Below are 17896 nucleotides of genomic sequence, written 5' to 3'. Positions count from 1 at the left end.
AAAAAGGGAAAAAAATACCACCAGCCACTTACGTTGGTGGCCACTCTTTCCCCAGTCGGCCATCCTCCTCCCCCAAACCACCCTCTTTGATCCCCACTGCCACAATTTCGACCTCCCTCCCTAACCCCCACAAGCTGTCATATTCAAATTAATCAAACGAATAATTCAATCAACAACCAAACTTAGAGTCTTTTGTTTCTCTAACAAGGATTGATTTGATTTTAGTTCTAAGAATATCGATCAAGAAACAATGGCTAGGTCTGAGACATACGAAAACGACCTCTATCTCGAAGTAACTAAGCTTAAGTTAAAATTACCAAGGAATAAAGAGACAGAAAACCAATCTAATTTTGATACTGCTGGTCATGGGGGTTGCGGTTACGGGGACTAGGATAAGATTAGGGGCTGTTTCGAGGGTGGGGGGAGGGAATGGGGGCGGTTTCGATGGTAGTTCTGGTAGTGTAGCAGGGGAGGGTGGTGGTTTTGAAGGTGGGGCTTTAGAGGTGATGCCACTAGTGGTTTGAATTTTGTTTGTTTGTTTTTTTATTTTTTATTTTTTTGGATTAATCATGATCTAATACGTGTCGGATAACTTAGAATAAAAGGTCATTGATTTTTGTCGACCGATTTAGGATTGTTAGAAGAAAGCACAAATAAAGTTGAAATAATTGCAAACTAATCGAAAATTGGGATTATTTAAAGTTTGAAAAAAAAATATATAAAAAATGGAATACGGAGCACCTTGTAAAGATTAACCATCTCTTTGTGCTCTAAAACCCTACACCCAACTTTCTCCTCTTAAACCCCAAAACCCTTCTTCAAAACTTATTTCATCATCTTCTCTAACAACAACAAATAAAAATGCGCCCTTTTGTTCACCATGCCTCTAACCAGATTACTTCTTCAGTTCCTGGTACTTCTGCACCTCAACAGGTAACCTGCCCTTCAACTTCATCCCCTTGTTTCGACGAAACCCATGAATTGTTTAATTGATTGTTTCTTGTTATTGTTTGTATTTAATCTTACAGGTTGTTGGAAATACGGGTAATTTATTGCCTAATATAATGCAAATGCAATCGCAAATGGGTTTTGTTAACAACAATGCTAATTACAACCCAAATTTGGGTAATGGTAATGCTCAAATTCCCCCTGGTTTTATGAATGTTCCCAATTTCAATGGTCATATGGGTAATTCAGCTCAACAAATTCAATCTAATTCTGGGTTTTCATCAAATAGTTTTGGGCAGAATTTGAATGTTTTTGGGTTTCCGGGAAATGGGCAGTTGGGTAATTTGGGTCAAGGAAACCTGAATCAATTGTTTGGGAATAATGGACAGTTTGGGTGGCAAAATCAATTACAAAGTATGAGTCAACTTGGGAATATGCCAATGTTGAATCCTTCTCAAGTTAATGCTTTGACTCAGTTATTAGGTTGTGCTAATCAAGTTGCTCAGGCTATGAATTCGCAAAATGCCGGTTTTCTTGGTAACCCTAATCCACAGCTTGGTTTTGGCCATCCTAATGGTGGTTTACAGCAGGCTGGTTTCAGTCAACAGCTGTCTGTAGCTCCTCAGCAGCTGCAGAATGTTTCTGTTCCGCCTTCAAATCCCGCTGTTTCATCTCATCCTCATGGCCAGTCCCCCAATTTTCAGGTATGTATGATTGTCTTTTGTGAACATGGTCGTTTGAATTCCTGTAAAGTGTTTATGCTGTTGCTTTCTTTGTTAATATAGCATTGTCCTAAGTATTTTGTGATTATCATCGTGGAGAATAAGTGAATTTTGTGTTTTGATTCATGAAATCAACGACTTGTTATCATTTTATCCATTAGTGAAGTAATAATTGGGAAGGACTTGAAGTTACGACAGCTTTTGCTCATCCAGTTGAGAATGAAAAACCTTAATAGCCTTATTAGGTAGACTATGAGCCAGATTTGCTATAGTGTTTCAGGAGTAACCCGATTAAATATTATATCTTCATGATGGCTTATAACCAAATAAGAATAATGTTGCTTATGGTGAATTGGTGATATTGTTATTATTTTTATGTTTAAATTTTGTAAACTTGGTATTACTCTTTTAGAGCTAGGATATTCCTCTTACGAGCTATGTTGAAGGAGTATATACTCAGTTATAAATTGATATATAATCTTATCGATTTTCCAAATTCCAAGACTTCATATGATTGGAAAAGAGAGGGTAGAAGTTTTTCACTTCACTTTGCGTAACTTGTTTCCCTCTTGAATTCCTTGATACTTTGTGAGTATGGATTTTTCTAAAGAAAACTATCTATGTCTGAGCTCTAGTTTGAAGTCTCCGTCCTTGTCTCCTATCTTAAATGTAAGGAAAGAGAAATAAAAGGCATTTACATGAAGGCGTTCTATGTTATATTCTTACAAGATTTTCGGTTTATAGGAATCTATCATGAAAGTGATCAAGTTTCATCCTAGAAAATCATATTGAAAGGGCAATAGATGATGTAGATGAAGTTGTTCTGGTAGTGTTCATGTGAGTTGGTCTTATAGGTTTTGGAGGTTAATAAGTTTGGGAAGCTTAAATTTGAAGACCAAAGGGAAATAAATATTGGAACACTCTTGATGTTTGTATTCTCTATCATTGGAGTCTTTGGAGACAGAAGAATTTTTTATACTCATATTGAGCCTTCATTCTTTCATTATCGTGACTCTCCCTAATAGTTATTTGTAAAGTTAATTGGGAGCACCTAGGCCTGTATGTACTAGGCCTTATGCACAAGTGCAAAAGTTTATAGATAAATTCTTGCAGTTAGATTACCTTGCATTATGAAGCGAATATGTTATTGAACGAATGTGTGGGTGCTGGGTTTGTCAGTTACTCAGTTGCACACAGGTTATGCTTGCACAGGAGCATTCGTCATCAAGGATGCTCTTGATTCCACCAAATTTTGACTCTGATTATTGGAATCTTTTCCTAACTTTACTCACTTGTATTTAAGGAATTTGCTTTACTGGAAATGACAAGGGGGAGTGAAGGGTGGGGAGGAAGGAACGATAACAGTATTTTCTTCCAAAAACAATGTTAATTTTAACTGGCTTATGTATTATCCGGGCAAAAAGAAATGAAAAAGGAGAACTTAAGTATCTTTACTTCTTACTACACCCTAGCATCTTTTTGATATTTTATACCTCTATCTTTTTCCATTGTGAATTAGAATATACTCTTTCTACTTCATAGTCTTATTCATGAGCTTGATAAAGTTTGTTGAAAGGATGTATTGGCAGCCTGGCAGGGCTTGAATGAAGAAGAAAAGAATACTGTAGAGAACTTGTATCTTCTGCCTAAAGATTTCTATACATGGGATTATGGGAATGAGCTTGTGCAGGCATGTTGCATAAACAATACAAGCTAGGGTGTTTATTTACAAAACAAAAAAAGTGTATTTCTGACTCAAACCAAGTAGTTACCAGGTCTCATATTCATGAGTGTTAACTAATCATTGGAAGGAGTTTTTCAAACTCGTTTCCAATCATGTTTATTCTTATTCTTTTGACTCTCCTAGGTTCCATACTTCCATATCATTCCATTCTGTTTGGTTAAATTAGAGAAACAATTTTGAATTTCATTGTTGATTATTGGTTTAAGAAATTAATAAACCACCTCTATCCTTCATACCTTTTCTCTTCCTCGTTTTACTTTTACTAACCTTATCTTCTTACTTCTTGTGTGCTAAGAAATCAACATTTATTATGCACAATCATCCTAACATCAAAGCCTCACGTTCTTCTAGCTCAGCACCACCACCATTCCATTCCATGGCCTTCCTAATGCACCAATCTTCAAAAAATCGGATCCCCACTAGTTCTTGTCCTAGATCGCCACATCTGTGATCATCAGTTCTAAAAAGGTCTAATTCCACCATGAGAATTGAAGATTTTTAGCCAATCTTTGTCTGAAAATTCCAGGGTACAACTTGGAGAATTTTGTATGCGAATAATAATTCTCTATTTTCATTTTTTTATTTTGATTTATTTATTTGTTTTTGTGGCAGATTGTATTTTTGGTGCTTTCTCCCTCTTTTACTCTCTTTTAAGGAGTAATATTGAGAGTTAAATGTATAATAACCATTATGGTATGTATGAAGCCATCTGCATATTTCAAGATTTTGTTAGATCAAGTGGTATTTGGTCATAGCCTACATTTGTTATCACTTCAATTTTCCTAGCTTGATTGCATTCTTGAGTGCTATTGACTCCACTTGAAGGAATTGACTTTCTTAAAGAGTAACACCTCTGGCCTTTCCAATAAGGCTTGTTAAATATCCCTACTTTGGCTTTCAGCCTTTAGCTGAGTGACCGATATAATTTTCTTCGTTTGAACAATAGTATAAGAAGCCACTTTTACCTTTTATTATTAAATTTATTTAGGCCTTAATGATACTCTTTTAAGTGAAATATGCTCCGTTTTGTTTGCATGAAGTTTCCGAATTTCCAAAATACTATTCTTATAGTTTGATATATAATCTTATAGATTTTCCAAATTCCAGGACTTCATATGACTGGAAAAGGGAGGGTGGAAGTTTTCCACATCACTTTGCCTAACTTGTTTCCCTCTTGATTTTTTGAGACTTTGAGAGTATGGATTTTGCTCAAGAAAACTATCTATCTTTGAGCTCTAGCTTATAGTCTCAGTTTCCTTGTCTCCCCTCTTAAATACAAGGAAAGAAAAATAAAAGGCATTTACATGAAGGTGTTCTATGTTATATTCTTTCCAGATGTTTGGTTTATAGGATTTATCATGAAAGTGATCAAGTTTCATTCTAGAATATCATATTAAAAGGACTATAGATGGTGTAGATGAAGTTGTTCTTGGTACTATCCTTGTGAGATTGGTCTTAAAGATTTTAGAGCCATTAGAGGTTAATAAGTTTGGGAAGCTTAATTTTGGAGATCAAAAGGGAAAGGAATTTTGGAACACTCTTGATGTTTGTATTCTCTGTAATTGGAGTCTTAGGAGACTAATTTTTTTATTTTTTTTATTTTTTGTTTTAATTATATTTTTATACTCATATTGAGCCTTCATTCTTTCATCACCGATGCTCTGCTATTAGCAAAGTTAATTGAAGCGACTTAGGCCTGTATGTACTAGGCTTTATGCACAAGTGCAAAATTCTATAGGTAAATTCTTGCAGTTAGATTAACTTGCATTATGAAGCGAATACGTTATTGAATGAACGTGGTGCTGGGTTTGTCAAGTACTCAGTTGCACACAGAGGTTGTGCTTGCACAGGAGCATTCATCATCAAGGATGCTCTTGATTCCTCAAATTTTGACTCTGATTACTGGAACATTTTCCTAACTTTACTCATCTGTATTTAAGGAATTTGCTTTACTGGTAATGACTGGGAGGAGTGGGGAGGAAGTAACGATAAAAATATTTTCTTCAAAAAATATTGTTGATTTTAACTGGCTTATGTATCCGGGCAAAAAGAAATGAAAAAGGAGAACTATCTTTACCTCGTACTACACCCTAGCATCTTTGATATTTTATATCTCTAACTTTTTCCATTGTGAATTAGAATAGAGTCTTTCTACTCCATGGTCTTAATATTCACGAGCTTGATAAAGTTTGTTGAAAGGATGTACTGGCTGCCTGGCAGGGCTTGAGTAGAGAACTTGTATCTTTTGCCCAAATAATTCTATACATGGGGAATGAGCTTGTGATTTGAAGGCGCGTTGCTAGCTCTCATTGTTCTGGAGAGCTAGCAGCATGCCTTCACAAGTTCTGTTTGGAGATTTTCGTGAAGGCACGTTGCTATTCTAGAATGAAGAACGCTCCACGTTGCTAGCTCTCAATCTCTCATTCTTGCACGTGCCTTCTCAAGACAGAAGATTTCTATAATTGAACTTGTGAAGGTTTGACTAACAGAACTTGGAGAGTTTTATTTTCGAATAATAGTTATATACTATCATCAATGTATTTTAATTTAATTTATTTATTTTTTGTGGCAGATTGAATTTTTGGTGCTTTCTCCCTCTTTTACTCTCTAGAAATGAATAAAAATCATTATGGTATGTATGGCACCATCTGCATATTTCAAGATTTTGTTAGATTAAGTGGTATTTGGTCATAGCCTACATTTGTTGTCACTTCAATTTTCCTAGCTTGATTGCATTCTAGAGTGCTATTGACTCCACTTTAAGGAGTTGACTTTCTTGAAGAGTAACACTTCTGGCTTTTCCAATAAGACCTGTTAAATATCCCTACTATGGCTTTCATCCTTTAGATGAGTGACCGATATAATTTTCTTCGTTTGAACAATATTATAAGAAGTCACATTTACCTTCTTTTATTATTCAAATTTATTTTTAGGCCTTAAGAATGATACTCTTTTTATAAGTGAAATATGCTCCAAAATACTATTCTTATTTAGTTTTTCTAATAGGCCACTGGTTGGAAAGACCAATAATCGAAATCAAGTAAGTCACTATTACCTACCAGTTATATGGTCAGACTTGCTGATCTACGACCACTTCTTTTGAAAAGCTAAACATGAATCTGCTTATCTTATTCCCGATCCTGGTCTACCTGCTTCAGCATTCCTTGCTCAATAGTTTGTTGCACCCAGATAATTGAACAAAGGGTGGAATTCAGAGAGAAAGTAGGATACCATTCAATTTTTAAGCAGTATTAGATCTTGAATGAGTTGCATTCGCTTGATGGTGTGGTATTGTAATTTGTTTCTGCTTGGTGCAGTAGGGCTGATTATGGGTCATTGCAGTGGTTACTTTGAAATTGTATAGAATTTTATGTTAATAATAGGTCTATGTTGGAGAGCAAGAGAGGATGTGTTTGTGCAAATGGTTGTTTGTCTCCACATTTTGTAGTATGTTGTAATAGTATAGTGCACTAACCTGAGGGGGTAGAATACTGTTGGTATTGCAATATTATTCTGTTAGAATTAGCTTGGGGAAGAAGACAAAGAGTTGTTAAACAGGAGAGATACAAAGGAATTCGGAAGGCTATATGTAGAGAAGATCAAATGAAGAAAAAATAAGCCAAAAACTGTTAGATTTAATAATTTAAGTGCATCAAATTACTATTCCATTATTATATTGTTCTTATTTGACATATGGGAAGAAACTAAGGAAAAGTGGACACATTTAGTAAAGTGGGGTATTTGGGTAAATAATCACTTAAATAATGGATAGGAAGAGTTAGTGGAGGTACATTGGACCCAATTGATGAGGTGTATGGGGATAAAATGGAGAAAAATACTGGATTTAAAGGAAAGATTTTAAAAAAGAACAAGCAAACTGCACTTGAAGTAAATTTAAATGTAAGGTAGAACAACAATTAGAAACAGAGGGAGTATCATGTATTCAGTTTTCCCTTAATTCTCTTCTATCTTCTCCTTTCACTATTTTTATTTCTCTGACATGTTGCATTACTTGCATATGTATTGTGGGATCAGTTGCATAATCTTTCTGCTTTTGTTGGAGAAGTGCATACATCTTCACTCATGAATGTCTTGCATCTGCAAGGTACTTAATATAGTTCTGTAGTAGTTCTGTAGTACTTGATATAGCTCTTTTGCCACCCAGCATGATGTATGTATATTGATCATGCTATGTTGGTTTTGCATCTTGACTAGAATACTAGACACTGGACTGATTTCTGTGATGATTATGCAGGGTAATCATGGTCAAAAACAAGGAATGCATATTCCAAACTCAAATTATCATCAAAATAAGAGTTTTGTAAACCCTAATAGAGAAGCATCTAACTGGAGGTATACTGTATTTATTATGCTTTTTTTTTTTTTTTTTTTTTTTTTTTTTTTTGCAATATAATTGCTCTAATTTTGTCTCTAACTTTGAATTCTTACTGCAGAAATCAAAAGTCTCAAGATCGGCAGATGCATAATCCAAAAGGAAAACTTAAGTTTTCTAAGATGAATGAAGGAAAAGGTTTTTAACTTATTCATGCTTACAAAGCTATGTGGTGTTTTTCCTGTGCTAAACTCAATAGTCATTGTGTTTTGGAGGGTAAAGCCATGTTTGCTGGTAAAACCATCAGCTAGTGGGCTAGCTTGGCTGGATTGATCGGCCTTTTGAAATTGAACCCTTTCTCTCACATGGAAAACATTTTGCTGTAACATAACATCTGGAAGTGTTCGGTGTTACTACCTGAAGCTGGCTGAAGCTTCTTGTGAAGCTGTAGCTCTCTTGCTTTAAAAAAAAACATCGTCTGATCACTCTAATATAGTTCTTTATATCAGAGCCTATATTGATTATGTTGCAAAAAGATGCCCCAGACTGATTTCATAATTTCACGTGAACAATTGTCTTTGAGTTGCTACTGATATAAGCCTTATTGTGAATATTTGATATTGCTTAGTCTCAGTACCAATTAGTAAATAATTCTTTTTCTCCATTTTTGATGTGTTATGGAATGTAGCAGAATTAAGCCAGTGAATAAAATAAAGTTTTCAGAGCATGTAATAGCACATTATGAAATCGTATATATAGCCTGTGTATACTATATAAAATCTTAGCATATCTTTAAAGTCTTCTATTTGGGAACGATCTGTTGTCGGTCATGTCATCTTTATAAGAACTTGCAGTATTGTTAATTTCTGGCACATAGCTCATGTATGTTAGGTATAATCATTAATGAATTAAATGTTGATATCCAAAGTCCTCGTCATCTGGCATAGTTTTATTCCCATAGCTTGTATTTATAACATAGAAACTTAGCTTCATGTATTTATAGATATTAAATTAAAGTCAAGATGATGATATAGGATAATAGGACCAATGATGCCAAATGTTTTAATGACTGGTACAGAAAGTGCAGCAGCAGTAGCAACATCAATATATTGTGCTCTTGTAAAGTAGGATCCATAGAAGGTGAGAATATGCAGCTTAGTAGCTCAAATGTTGTATAATTAGAGATAATTTTTTGAATGTCCCTGAAGTAGAAAAGCTATGACAGTATTCAACCTAAATAAGCAGTATTTTTAGTAAGGTGCCAAAGGTAAAAAAGCATTGGTGAATAGAAATAACAAGGAAACATAAAAAGATCATGATAGTGGAATAAGGTAGATTGTTTAAAAACTAAGCTCAAGGAAAACAGAAGACAAGGCCAGACAAGCTATAATTTAGGATCTCCCCTGAAAGCCTAGAAAGCTTAAGAAGTGCCGTTTGGAGATGCCATAAGTAGTTTTAAGTCTGAGAAACCTATGCAGCTATGCTGCCATGGAATCCTATCTTCCACTCGCTGCAGTAAGTCATGTATGCTTGATCTACATAACCAATGCTTCTATGCCTCTCATCCACAACCTACCTGTGTCACTCAGGCACAGGCATGTAAATTAAGAACCTTGGCATGCCATGGTAAAAATCGAGGTGACAGGTTGGGTCATTAGGTTTTCATACTCATGTCATAATGGTGTCTAAAATGTTCATGTAAACTAAATAAGAGTCAAAGTTACTTTGAATGGAGTGTAATGGTACCCTTCTCCATGTGTAGTAAAATTATTTTTGCTGTGCCTTCTCTTTAGTAAGTCTTTTCTTCTTTTTGATAAACCCCCGTAAGTTTTTCCTTGCTTGGCCATACTTCAATAGCAACTTCTGAATCTCTTCCATCTGCAACTCATGAACTTGTATAGTTGTATGTTTGCTTAACTAATAATGAATGCCTAGCAGTCTAGCAGTAAGTGACTAGAATTTATTATGTATATGATGGATGCCATTGGCTAACCCTCCCTTCAGCAACGATGGTATGAATTTTAGGATCTTAAAACTGCTGTCTTCTATATTATTTCCTCTTAAAAATGCGAAATAGAATCATCTTTCCATGCTTTTAATTCTTATCTGGTCTTAATTATTCTTTCTTATGGCAACATTCTGCTTGCCAATACATGCATGCCTTGGTAAACAGTTTTGTTTCATTGTTTGATTTTCTTTGGTGTAAAATCTGTGGATCTACGGATCTGTATTATAAAATGATGTTCTTCATTTCTTCTGCAAGCAGGCGTTAAAAATGTTGGTTCTGATGATTCTGCAAACCAATCTCAAGGTGGAAAGAGAAGGTACTTGGTTATACAATTGTATACTTCGTGTTACATAACAATGAAAAATCAATCTACTCTTTACCACTATAGCTAGAAGCCTAGAACTGTGTAGATTCACTCAGTCTTCTGTTTCTGACAGTGTTGTATCTGCGGTATTTCCTTCTACTTTAACTATAGGTCACTCTCTGTGTTCTACACTGAGAAAGAAATTCAGCAGTGGCGTGAAGAACGCAAGAAAAATTTTCCTTCAAAAGGCAATGTGGAAAAGGTTAGATTACAGTCCCCAGATTTGAATGCTTTCTGTTGATTAGCTTTATTTTACTTCCTTAAGGGTTGGTCTGTTATTTGCAGAAGCTGGCACAAAAGCAAGCAAATGCTGATGCTGCAGATGAAGATGCTAAGTTACGACGTCAGGTATGGTTTTCCTTTTTATTTAAAAATTGACTACTTTTATAGGGTTTGCTTCTATTATTTTCTCATGGATATGTGTTGGATATGGATATGGCGTGGTGCAAAAATGTCATACAATAGTTACTATCTCGAGGATTGTATCTTTATAACAAATACAAAGTATGTGTTATAGATACTCTTTAAGATGGATGTTTTTTCATAAACATTAAAATTTCTCTATCCTTGTTCCTGTTTATCTGAAGAAAAGGAAAAAAAAATGTCTATCATTGAAATGCTGGAATTGTCTCATGTTTGCAAAGAGGGGGCTTCTAACCTCTTGCGCAATGTAGTTTTTTTTATTTGGAGGAAGGTCTTCACTAATTATAATAAGAGAGCATAACTAATGTAGACTGGATTCATATCACCTTGGACTCACTTCTGATTGATAAAAAAGGAAGTTAACAATGCTTGAACTGTGCTGTGTTTGCAATCTGCAATATTGAATTTGTAGTATTTGTCTGTTTGTACCAGATTCGGGTTGTTCTACTCTAGGGTCTACCATGAAAACTTTGCACATATTTGGAGGTTTCAAATCAACTGCATTATACTGACAAGCTTTCTGACTACATATTCATTTGATATATAGTTATCTTTGCTTGGGGTCAGCATGTAATTATGACCTCCATGTAGGCGATATTTAATATATTTTCATGTTAATCTGGTCACTGTTACCGTTTACTTGCAGTTTGATTTCTCATTTTCTTTGTTGGCAAATGCAGCAACTAAAGGATGTATTGGCAAAGCAAGTTGAGTTGGGATTTGAAGTTCCAGAAATTCCATCCCACTATCTGATGGATCCGGAGCACCAGGCTCATGGGAGGGACAAATCTAGAAGGCCATTGAACAAGGGACGCTTCCAAAATAATGGGCGATTCCAGAATAGATTCGATAAAGGGGGAAAATATGACAATAAAGATCGATTTACTACAAAGAGAGGCACAGAAGATGATGGTTCATTCAAGAAGCATGATCGATTTGCAAAAAGACAAAGGGTGGAGAGTGATAATGCACCAAAGGCTCATTTGAGTGTCAAGGAACCTACACTTTTGCAAAAGCTTTTGAGCACTGATATAAAGAAAGATCAGAGTCGTCTATTGCAGGCTTTTCGTTTTATGGTCATCAATTCTTTCTTCAAGGACTGGCCTGAGAAACCTCTTAATTTCCCCAAGGTTATTGTCAAGGAAATTGGAGTTGAGAGCGATGCCATTGAAGATGAGTCTTCCATTCTCGAGGGAGAGCTCAGCAATGATGAGGACCAAGACACTCGTGATGGGAAAGATGGTGAAAATGATGTTGTTGGCCCTCAAGAAGAGGGAGAAATCACAGACTAGAAGTATTTTTGTTGTGACATTGTATATTATATGTACTTTTTGTACTCCTGACCACATTTGACAATCTCAATTTAAGGTTTTGTATTTTTGTGTTTGGCTGACCCAAGCTAATATTCAAGGTGAAATAGATATTTGATTATAGTTATAAGCTATAGCTTGTATGATCATTCAATGGCAGCAACAACAAAGCGTCTGAACTGCCAGCCAATGAGCCGGAGATATCCACAAGCGTCATTGCCAGTTTCTTTCTTGGTCCTTGTTTGTGTTTGTTACCAAAAAAAAAAGCGTCACATAATGATTTGGTATTGTAATTATGAATTTGTAATGAGAAACATAAGGAAAATGAACCAAGAGAAGTAAAGGGCATACCAATTATTGGTTTATGCACCCTGATGCAACCTAAGAGCAAAATTCAAATAACATGAATAAATACAACAGGCACAAGGCCACAAGGGCTAATACAAAAGACCACAAACTCGTAAAGGATACAAGGCTTGAAACGAAAGAATATGAACCCAAAAAAACAAAGAATAAATAGTTTAAACGCAAAGAACATGTATTAGTCTCCATGTATAAGAAAACATGGTTTGTGGTTTAGGGGCTCTAGATGCTCCGTGAGTACGACATGTGTTAATTACAGGTTTAGATATCTGCAGGTTGCTAGATTGCAGGTTACATGTTGCTACGAAGTCAACGACTAGATTACCATAATATATTTCCAAGGAATATTCTAAGAAAATCCAAGTTTGAATGAGTCAAGAGAAGTTCCATAAATATAGAAACCAAAAACTCCAACTAACTATTGGCCAAGAACAAGTCAAAGGATAATGGATAAGAGCATGAAGAATGTGGCATGAACCTGGCAACTAACTCCGATTTTCAAAGAATCATCAAAGAAGCTGTTATAAAACTTCAAAAGGCTATCCTATTATAAATAGGTTGAAAAATCATTGTAAAAAGACAAGATACGAGCCTTAGGCATTATATTAGCAATTGGCAACCAAATTTCAGATTCATTCTAAATCAAAAAACAATCTGCATTGTAACTGTAGTTAATTTTCAAATTAGTAGATTGGTGGACTCAACGCCACCCGCACTTTTTACCCTTATTCCTGGGGTTTTCTGCATCATCATCTTGTGTCTCTTCTTCCCTTTCCTCTTTATTCCTTTTTTCGTACGTTATTCATCCTCATTCATTGAACCTACACTATCACTTGCATATTTATTAATCTAGTTGTTGTCCTATTGAACCTGGTTGAATCTGGCGGTCAGATTTTGGCCTAAATAACATGTATAATGACACGAACGTTGAGAGTGCCAAGAAATTAAAGAATACTCTTAGGATCAGAATATTCCCCTCCTACGATCAAATTATTCATTAGAAAATGTTTTTTTTTTTTTTTTTTTTTTTTGAAAAAAGTCCTAAATGACACTAAATTTCATTAAACAAAGTCATACGACATCTACAATTGACAATTAATGATAATGAAAACGAATTTAACAAAATCAAACAAGAATTAATCGAGGAAGAGCTAAGAATCCAAATACAAAAATATAACAATTCGGCACATTCTCGATTCGTTGACTCATACAACTTTTGAGTGGATCCGTCGTCGCTTCGCAATTTTGTGAGAAAGTTAATTATTGTGCTGATTCCGTAACCCGAATTCGAGCCATAATCAATCGTAGCCCCGCACAATCGGAGACCAAATTAAACACTAATAAAACCTTGTCTTTCGAAGAAGATCGAAAAAACCTTGTCTTTCGAAGGAGATATACCCTTTATTTCAAAGGAGACATTATTATTTTAACCTAATAAACAAAAAGCTTAAAAGAAAATAAAGATTGGGGCTTTCCATCGGTGAAATCCGATGGAATCCCCTTCAAAATTTACAATGGAGGCTAGACTTTAGGAGAGAGAAGAGAGAGAGGAGGCTAAGCTAGGGTTTTTCTTTATTCTTACCAATTACATTTATTCTGAAAACGTGTTTTTTATAAGAGAGAAAGTCGAGAGAAGATAAAGTGATTTTTTAGTAGCACCTTAATATGTGTAATAACGAGTTTGTTCCATTAGTAAATGAGTGTTTGGGGTATTATACTTTTGACAGGATAAAGTCATATCTCCTAATCAAACGAATTACCTAAGTCCTCTAACTAAAGTAGATAGGGAAGTAGGGTCACCATAGGGAAACAAGTCGATTTATTCCTAATTATTTAAAATAATCTAAATTATTAAGTAACCAAATTGTGAAAGGAATTAAAATAGGGAGAATAAAGTAGAGAGAAATCAATTAATAAAAGACTAGGGAATAGGTTCACCAATAAATAATATTCCAGGTAAAACATAATAATCAATTATCAATGCATCAATTAATCAGATCATAAAGGGCTTTCGCTACGTATTACAATCACATAATTAATCTACCGGTATTAAATCGCATCTCTCGAATCTTGACTTAACCATTTATTATAAATTAACCTGCCTATTGAAACTAAGCCTAAACATCAATTCTCATCTCTCGAATCTCGAATCACGAATCAATATTGAAAAACTCATACAATTAAACCAGGCCTAATCTAATTGCATAGCATTAAATCAATCAATAGGAATTGAAATTAATCAAGCATTAACAATTAACAATAATAAATTACCCCTTCATATTATTTATGGATCCCCACAAACACTAGAAATAAAACTACTCACACATAATGAAATCTAAACTAATCAAAACAATTAAACAAAATATGATGAATCAAAGCAATTAAATTACCGAAAATAAAAGAGGAAGAGATCGTTACCAAAATAAACGGAAATAATGAATTGTATAAACCAAGAGTTGCAGAGAGAAAAACAAGAGAGAATTCTATGCTTAAAACTAAGTAAGAGAGAATTTAGCTAATGAAAGAGATAAATGTATCAAAACAAAATAAAACGTATTTATACAAAGCTTAAAAATCCTAATTAGAAACTAAGTGAAATTCATCCTACAAAACACACGCCCGGTGAGGAACGCCTTTTTCTTCATGAATGCTGACCGGGCGCAAGATAGGGCGAAGGGCAGATCCTTGGTCTTCCAACCCGCCCGGTCGGGTGTGCCTCAAGGCGAGGGCTCACCCAATCGGGCGGTGTCTTGGGCAATGCTTGGACTTCCGTTCGGGCTAATAACTCGGCCCAAAGTCTAATCTCCTCTTCGGGGCTTTAATCACTCGGTCCATTACCGCAACTCTTCTATGTCAAGCCCTTAATCACCGGTTTGAAGGCTCTAACCGGCCTTGGGCTATGAAAGATGGTCAATATCCTCTAGTGCTCCAATAATTCCTGGAAAATGCTCTAAATATGCAATTTACTATAAAATCATACCAAAACTACTAAAACACTATAAAGCACATATTAGTAATAAAAGTGGTTCTAAAGAGCCAAAAATACTCCTAATTATGACCAAGGGACGGGGGTAAATCACTATATAAAATAGACATATCAACTTTTATGGATGTTAATTCTAGGTTAATTAACCTAAAATAGAGTGTCATGATATGCTAATCAACGCTCTCATAACACTACCACCTTAACTCTCATGGACTCGCCAAAAAACTGTAGGGAATATTTCAAAAAACTTCAACTTTGAGCCCCACCGTTATCATGCATTTAATCATGGTAGCGTTCGAAGGGAAAATAGCCAGAGCAAAAGAGTCGCAAACAAGTTTTAGGAACTTGTAAACCGTCCATGGGTGTGAAGGTTACACCCAATTTATGATCACAAATATCGCTAACTTCATAGTGGTCCGAAACCATGACTGGATATTCGGGGATGATGGTACAAATCCAACTTAGTCGCCTTGAATATGCCTCTATTTTATTCTTATAATATTCCTGTACGCTTTCCGATCAATTACATTTAATAAATTAATCCTAAGCATATTTAATCTATGTTGGTTGATTATTAATGCACAAATAAATCTATTGTTTGCAATCACTTGAAATAAAATCACATTAACCTTAAACCAAAGTTATCTTATTAAGCGTGATTTCAAAAACACATTTTCCTTTAAACCTGCAGAAAAGACGTGATCAAGAAATAACAATAAATCATGAATAATCAAGCAACATATAATTAATGACACAACCATCATCATCATCATAATAATCATCAAAATATAATACTAGCAAGATCCTAGGCATGATACTAAACAAATTAATAACAAATCCTATTATGTCACTAATAATAAAGATCAAAGCTTTATCCTAAAACATGATACTAGAAATCAATAAGATATTAGAAATATTAATTAACATCCTAACATGATACTAGAAATTAAACTAATATTCTAAACATGATTTCTATATCAAAAGAATAAAGTAATCAAATTACTCACTTTAAAGCCTCGTACCTCTTTCTATCAAAACAATACACACATTACTAACTTCAAGAAAGATTAAATCAAACAAATAAATCAAATAATAATTAAATATAAATTTGGGATCAAACCCTCATAATTATCAACCTTTTGCGTCAAGGTCTAAGGCAACTTCAAACTTGGTTAGAAGTATTCGAGTCTTGTGAATGAGGTATGGTGACTAATCAAAGAAGATCAAGGATTTGTGTGATGTGTTTAGTCTAGGCTTAGAAAATCGAGAGAGAGAGAGAGAGAATAAGCTCTAGCTTAGAGAGGAAATTGATGATGATTGGTTGTGAATGAAAACGGAGAAAAAAACCACTGTTTATAAAGAAAAAACGACGGAAAAGATCAGAAAAAGAGTTAGAACCCGACTCAGAGTAAAACGTTTTTATCGCGTGACGATGGTTACATCGCGAAGCGATGCTCATATCGTGCAGAAATTAGCATCGTTGTGGGATATTTTCATCGCTGCGCGATGCTTTTCGAAAGATAAGATTCGTATAGAATTCGGCTTCCAATCAAACTGAGTTAGTCAAATATCCATACTTATCCTTATTTTATCATAAATAAATCTATTAAAAATAAGTGTTTTATCTGATATAAAATCCTTAGTCTTTATCTTTTCAAAAAGACGATAAATTAGAACCTTCTAGAAGATTCTAGAAGATAATAATCAATCCTAATGGATTTAGGACTCAAAACAATCTTCTAGATAATTCTAGAAACTTGTGATAAATCCTAATGGTTTAGGAATGAAATTAAGGTTAATGGACCGTCCACATGATCATTGGGTCTGCACATAAGACTTCGGTTGGGCCCAGTTTAGCATTTTGGCCATAACTTCTCGTTATAATTAGGATTTGGGCTTATAATATATCGTTGGAAAGATCTCTTTTTAAGCCCCATCCAACTATACAATTATTGGACCTAGATTACGGACCAAAATCAATAGGTTTGTACGTTTTATAAAAAAAAGGACACAAAAAGAATGATTTTAAGGACACGAAATGAATTATTTTAATTTATAACATTTAAAGAAAGGTTGAAAAGGGGGAAATTCAAGAGACTCTTCAACTCTTCACCTAACTCGATAATCAAAGACGTGAAAGGTACTCATCACTGGATTATATTTGGTTTTTGGGGAGACTCAATCAGGTGTCTACAGCTATATAACCACAATTATTCGACATGTGTCAAGGAAGCTCTAATTGGCTTCTACAGCTAGGGGTATTTTTTTTATCTAATCGTTTTCCCCGAGAAGGTCTAACTTGATTCTTGGTCCCTAATCTATGGAAGAAGACTTACTTCACCTAGTCTTTATTCCAAGATCACACATATTCAATTGTTATAATTTTACATAATAATTAATATAAATATGTTAGGAAATTTTACAAAAAAAAACACTTTTTATAAGCATGTTTTTGCAAGAAACCACCTTATAAATTTTTTTTTGCAAAGACACACCTTAATCAATTTTTTTTTTGCAAAACCATACCTTTATGCCGGAAAATAGAGTCAAACCCTATTTTCCGGCGTTGACTATGCCATTTGCACCCACGAAACTAACAGCGGAGGGGAGAAGGGTGGCTAGGGCTATAGAGGAGGGTTTAGAGTGGTCAACGTCGTTAAAGGGGTGTGTTTAGGGTGGTTAACGCCGTAAAAGG

The 17896-nt window shown here is 34.8% G+C and overlaps 1 protein-coding gene across 1 annotated transcript; it reads left to right on the top strand.

The window, feature by feature from the left end:
- Positions 1 to 724: 724 nt before the first annotated feature.
- Positions 725 to 11975, top strand: LOC145626827 (uncharacterized). Its single transcript, XM_081679291.1, has 8 exons — positions 725 to 933; positions 1029 to 1652; positions 7670 to 7767; positions 7869 to 7945; positions 10014 to 10071; positions 10231 to 10321; positions 10405 to 10467; positions 11223 to 11975. Exons 1-8 carry the CDS (start codon positions 862 to 864, stop codon positions 11832 to 11834), a joined length of 1695 nt encoding a protein of 564 aa, XP_081535417.1. The 5' UTR covers positions 725 to 861; the 3' UTR covers positions 11835 to 11975.
- Positions 11976 to 17896: the final 5921 nt, after the last annotated feature.

Source organism: Chenopodium album, chromosome 4 (assembly GCF_948465745.1).
Source record: "Chenopodium album chromosome 4, dcCheAlbu1.1, whole genome shotgun sequence".
In the NCBI taxonomy this organism is placed as follows: Eukaryota; Viridiplantae; Streptophyta; class Magnoliopsida; order Caryophyllales; family Amaranthaceae; genus Chenopodium; species Chenopodium album.
The sequence above is the reverse complement of the archived record's forward strand: the minus strand, read 5'-3'. Positions and strand labels throughout refer to the sequence as shown.

What these genes read in the sequence shown, in the direction of transcription:
- LOC145626827 (XM_081679291.1), top strand. Translation starts at nt 862, where the DNA reads ATGCGCCCTTTTGTTCACCATGCCTCTAACCAGATTACTTCTTCAGTT. An exon ending in TCTCAAGGTGGAAAGAGAAG is followed by an intron (nt 10,072 to 10,230) that starts GTACTTGGTTAT and finishes CTTTAACTATAG; the next exon opens with GTCACTCTCTGTGTTCTACA. An exon ending in ATGCTAAGTTACGACGTCAG is followed by an intron (nt 10,468 to 11,222) that starts GTATGGTTTTCC and finishes TGGCAAATGCAG; the next exon opens with CAACTAAAGGATGTATTGGC.